General features: G+C 36.5%; 1 protein-coding gene across 1 annotated transcript; it reads left to right on the top strand.

Moving 5' to 3' along the window:
• Positions 1-1,808: 1,808 nt before the first annotated feature.
• LOC110800668 (uncharacterized) lies at positions 1,809-3,776 on the top strand. Its single transcript, XM_022005977.2, has one exon. It carries the CDS (start codon positions 1,809-1,811, stop codon positions 3,774-3,776), a length of 1,968 nt encoding a protein of 655 aa, XP_021861669.2.
• The last annotated feature ends 961 nt before the right edge of the window (positions 3,777-4,737 follow it).

Consider the following 4,737-nt stretch of genomic DNA (forward strand, 5'->3'; position numbering starts at 1 on the left):
TTGACCTAAGTTGTTTGGTTTTGACTAAAATATAGGAAAACGATAAAGTTTGACATAAATTGATCTAAGTTGATCGGTTTTGACTAAAATTTAGGAAAATGATCTTATTTGGCCTAAATTGATCTAAGTTGACATTTTTTTACTAAAACTTAGGAAAACGGTATACTTTTACCTAAATTGACCTAAGTTGATCGATTTTGACTAAAATATAGGAAAATAATCTTATTTGGCCTAAATTGACCTAAGTTGACATTTTTTTTACTAAAACTTAGGAAAACGGTACACTTTTACCTAAATTGACCTAAGTTGATCAGTTTTGACTAAAATATAGGAAAACGATAAAGTTTGACCTAAATTGACCTAAGTTGTTCGGTTTTGACTAAAATCTAAGAAAACGATAAAGTTTGACAAAAATTGATCCAAGTTGATCGATTTTGACTAAAATATAGGAAAACGATAAAGTTTGACCTAAATTGACCTAAGTTGTTCGGTTTTGACTAAAATATAGGAAAACGATAAAGTTTGACCTAAATTGACCTAAGTTGTTCGATTTTGACTAAAATATAGGAAAACAATAAAGTTTGACATAAATTGATCTAAGTTGATCGGTTTTGACTAAAATTTAGGAAAATGATCTTATTTGGCCTAAATTGATCTAAGTTGACATTTTTTTACTAAAACTTAGGAAAACAGTATACTTTTACCTAAATGGACCTAAGTTGATTACTTTTACCTAAATTGATCTAAGTTGACCTGTTTTGACTGTTTGCGTATTTATTGACCTTAATTATCAAGTTATACAGTGTATTATTGTTACCACCTTCTGATACTTTTTTTTTGTTATTTACTGTAGAAATTGAGGAATGGAGGATATTCCAATGACGCTCGTACTTCATCATGGTGGTAAGTGGGAGTTTAAGCCGCATTTGACATATGTTGGTGGCACGGTGAAGCTAGTAAACATTATGCCTTCTGATTTTAATGCTATTCATTTGAGAAAGCTTATTGAATCATTAGGGTATCAAGATGTGATAAAGTTGCATTATTGTGATCCTATGAAACCAATTCAGACTGGATGTAGGTTTCTGAACTACGATGATAAGATATTCACTATGTTTCTGAGCTTATTGGTTAAGTACAGAATGCTTGATGTGTTCACTGAGCATGATAATGGGGAAAATGATGTTGAGGTACAGTTAGTTGGATGCAGCTCTTGGTTAAGTTCTGGGGGTAACAAACAGACAGGGAAGCAAGCTTATGAGCATCAACACAATACATATCAGCAAGCTTGTGAGCAGCAACACAGTACATATCAGCAAGCGTATGAGCAGCAACACAGTACAAATCAACAAGCTTTTGACCATTTCAGTACTGATCAGCAAGCTTATCAACATTTTAGTACTGATCAGCAACCTGATGACCCTCTGACTACTGAGCAACAACCTGATGAGAATCTGAATATTGATCAGAGTACATGGATAGATTATGATGAAGATGGGAGTGACAACGAGGATGATGAAGTGAAGGATGCTAGAAAGAAAATAGTAGATGCGAAAAAGATAGAGCAGGCATTCCTTAATGAAGTTGAGAGTATGAATAGGTTAGCTGCAAGGAGTGGCCCCAATCCATTGGAAGAAGGTGATAGTGATTGTGATGACAGTGAGCTTGATAGCCCTATGAACTCAGACGATAAAGAGTGCGGATTTCTTGTTCCTTAACTGCCACCTAAGAAGAAATCTAAACTGGTTACTCATTCAAATCACATGCTTAGCCTTAGGGCATGTGATGACAATCATTTCTTCTTAGGTATGGAATTTGAAAATGCAATTGAGTTTAGGGAAGCTATTACCAACTACTGTGTGCGTACAGGCAGGGATGTTCGGTTGACAAAGAATAATGCCAAGAAAATGGGAGCTAGGTGTAGTGCTAACAAGTGTCCTTTCTACATATGGGCTTCCTATCATCGAGGGCAAGGTAATTTGGTTGTTAAAACTCTTATTCCAGTACATAGTTGTGGTAGGTTAGAAACATTAAAGAAGATGAGAGCTGCCTGGATTGCTAAGACATACCACATCAAGTTCAAAGTAAACCCTTATTTGAGATGCAGAGAAATAGTCGAGACAATTTGGACGGAACATGGTATAAGGGTATCTCTGTGGATGGCTTTAAAGGCTAGGAGGAAAGCTCAAAACCTCATACTTGGAGAGTATAGAGAGCAATATTCATTGTTGTACAGGTATGCAGAGGAAATCAAACGATCAAATCCAAGGAACACAATTAAGTTTAAGTTGAATAATAATGTGTTTGAAAGATTATACATCTGTTTTGATGCTATAAAAAAAGGATTTCTTGCTGGTTGTAGAAGGTTTTTTGGGATTGATGGTTGCTTTCTTAAAGGTCCATTTGGGGGACAACTTCTTGTTGCCGTGAGACGGGATGGTAACAATCAGATGTACCCTATTGCTTGGGCGTGTGTAGAGGTTGAAGATACAAATAGTTGGGGTTGTTTTTTGCAATTACTTGCAGATGATCTGGATACGCATGATGGCAGGGGTTACACGATTATGTCAGATCAACAAAAAGGATTGTTGAAGGCCATATCCATTGTGTGGCCAGCAGCTGAAACAAGAGTGTGTGCAAGGCACGTGTACTGCAATTTCAGACAAGTATATGGCGGTGGGTTGGAGTATAGAAGGGATTTCTGGAAAATAGCAAAGAGCACTACGATGAATGATTTCAATGCAAACATGGAGCTCTTTAAAGCTATTAAAGTGGAAGAAGGTGATGATTTACTGAAAAGGAACCATACGAAGTGGATTAGGGCATTTTTCACATCACAATCTGAATGTGATTGTATTGATAACAATATGAATGAAGTTTTTAATGCGTATATCTTGTCCTCGAGGCACAAACCAATTATAACAATGCTCGTAGACATAAGGGAGTCACTGATGGAAAGGCTCCACAAGAAAAGGGACTTCATTGCTAACAAGGACATACTAATCTGTCCTAGAATTCAAAAAAGGCTAGAGAAAGCAAAGCTTGATGCTCGGGGATGGCTAGCTTTCTGGGATGGACACTTTTCTTATGGTGTTAGAGAAGGAGCAACTCAAGTTCGGTATGCTGTTAGCTTTCTTGACAGAACATGCAGTTGCAATGCTTGGCAACTAAGTGGTGTGCCTTGCAACCATGCTGTTACAGCAATATGGAAAGCGATGGAACATCCCGAACATTATGTTTCCCACTGGTATTCAAAGGAAACATATCTGAAAGCTTATTTGTTTCCTTTAGAGCCTCTCAATGGTCCTCAACAGTGGCCAACATCCATGTATGAACCCATCGAAGCACCGGGATGTAAGAAGTTGCAGAATCGACCCACTGTGAAGAGAAAGCCGTCAGTTGGAGAAAATGTGCAAGATAATATCAAGTTGAGCAAGAAGGGACTACCTCACAAGTGTTCTAACTGTGGGGAGGTGGGGCACAATAAAAGGAAGTGTTCTATGCCTCTTAAGGTACCAAATGGACCACCTGTTGCTAAGAAGACAGCAACTACACCTACTCAGTCAACACAAACAGAAACAACAACATCTCAAGCAGAAACAGGGGTTTTAGTTGCTCCAAAACAGAAGAAACAGGCTAAGGGGAAGCAACCAATGTATGTGAATGCACAGCAGGGGTTTGCACCAATGCACAACAAAGGTGTTGGGGTTTACACTTATCCTAATGGCTTTCAAAGGCAGGCTATGGTAAGTGTTTGTATCGATTCTTCGCTTTAGCTCAAATACTCGTGTCTTTGTTTTATCGTGTCTTCGTTTAATCGAGTATGTTTTCATTACTTACAATATGTCATGAATAATAAATTTGCAACAACGTTTATTATATTATACTAACACAATTTGAAATAATTTGGTAGTTCATTAACACACTTGATCACAAACAAGTGTTGCATCAACAACTTCACATGATCAAGTTGGAAATTCATCAGCAACTACAGACCATGGAGGCTTACATTATCAAGTAAGTTACTTGTACATAATTAGTGAATTAATTACCAAAAAAAGCATAAAAAATTACAACTTGTTGAATTCTGCTGAACAATCGACTAATCATTCATTTTCTTTCCTGGAAGTCATAAAATGTAGGCTTCAAACTTGATGAATTCGCCGAGTTCTGCAACTTTTGTTCTTCAAACTTACTGGACTTGATTGCAAACCTACTGATTTTGTTGATTTCTTTAAACTTGTTGGACCTAGTTTTTCTTAAAGCTTGCAGTTGACCCTAATTTTGCTTAAACTGAACCTGATTACAGTAAAACAATTAAGCAAGCTTCTGTTTTTGGTTAGAACAATTATGCACTGTTGTATTTTTATTTAAGAGCAGCAACTAGAAAGCTGCTGTATTTTTTTTTTAAGTATAGCTGCTGTATTTTTTCTTTAAGATATGGATCGATGCTGTATTTTTTTTTAAGATATGGCTGCTGTATTATTTTGAGATATTTGACAGAGAAGCAGCAAGCAAGCAAGTAGCAGCAACAACGTTCATTAATTTTTGTCATTTTAATTTGCTTTAAATTGTTTTTTTTTAATTATTTATGCTATGGTTAGAGGTGAGTTAACGGTGAGTTAACTTGCCGGAAAGTGAAGTTGAGACCCCAAAGGGTGAAAAAAAAAGGTGTATGTCCCAAAGGGTGAAAAACTCAAAAGGTGATACCCCATTCTTTATCTTAACTCCATAAAT

Source organism: Spinacia oleracea, chromosome 1 (genome assembly GCF_020520425.1).
Source record: "Spinacia oleracea cultivar Varoflay chromosome 1, BTI_SOV_V1, whole genome shotgun sequence".
In the NCBI taxonomy this organism is placed as follows: Eukaryota; Viridiplantae; Streptophyta; class Magnoliopsida; order Caryophyllales; family Amaranthaceae; genus Spinacia; species Spinacia oleracea.

Coding starts and splice junctions, on each gene's coding strand:
- LOC110800668 (XM_022005977.2), top strand. CDS start 1,809: ATGGAATTTGAAAATGCAATTGAGTTTAGGGAAGCTATTACCAACTAC.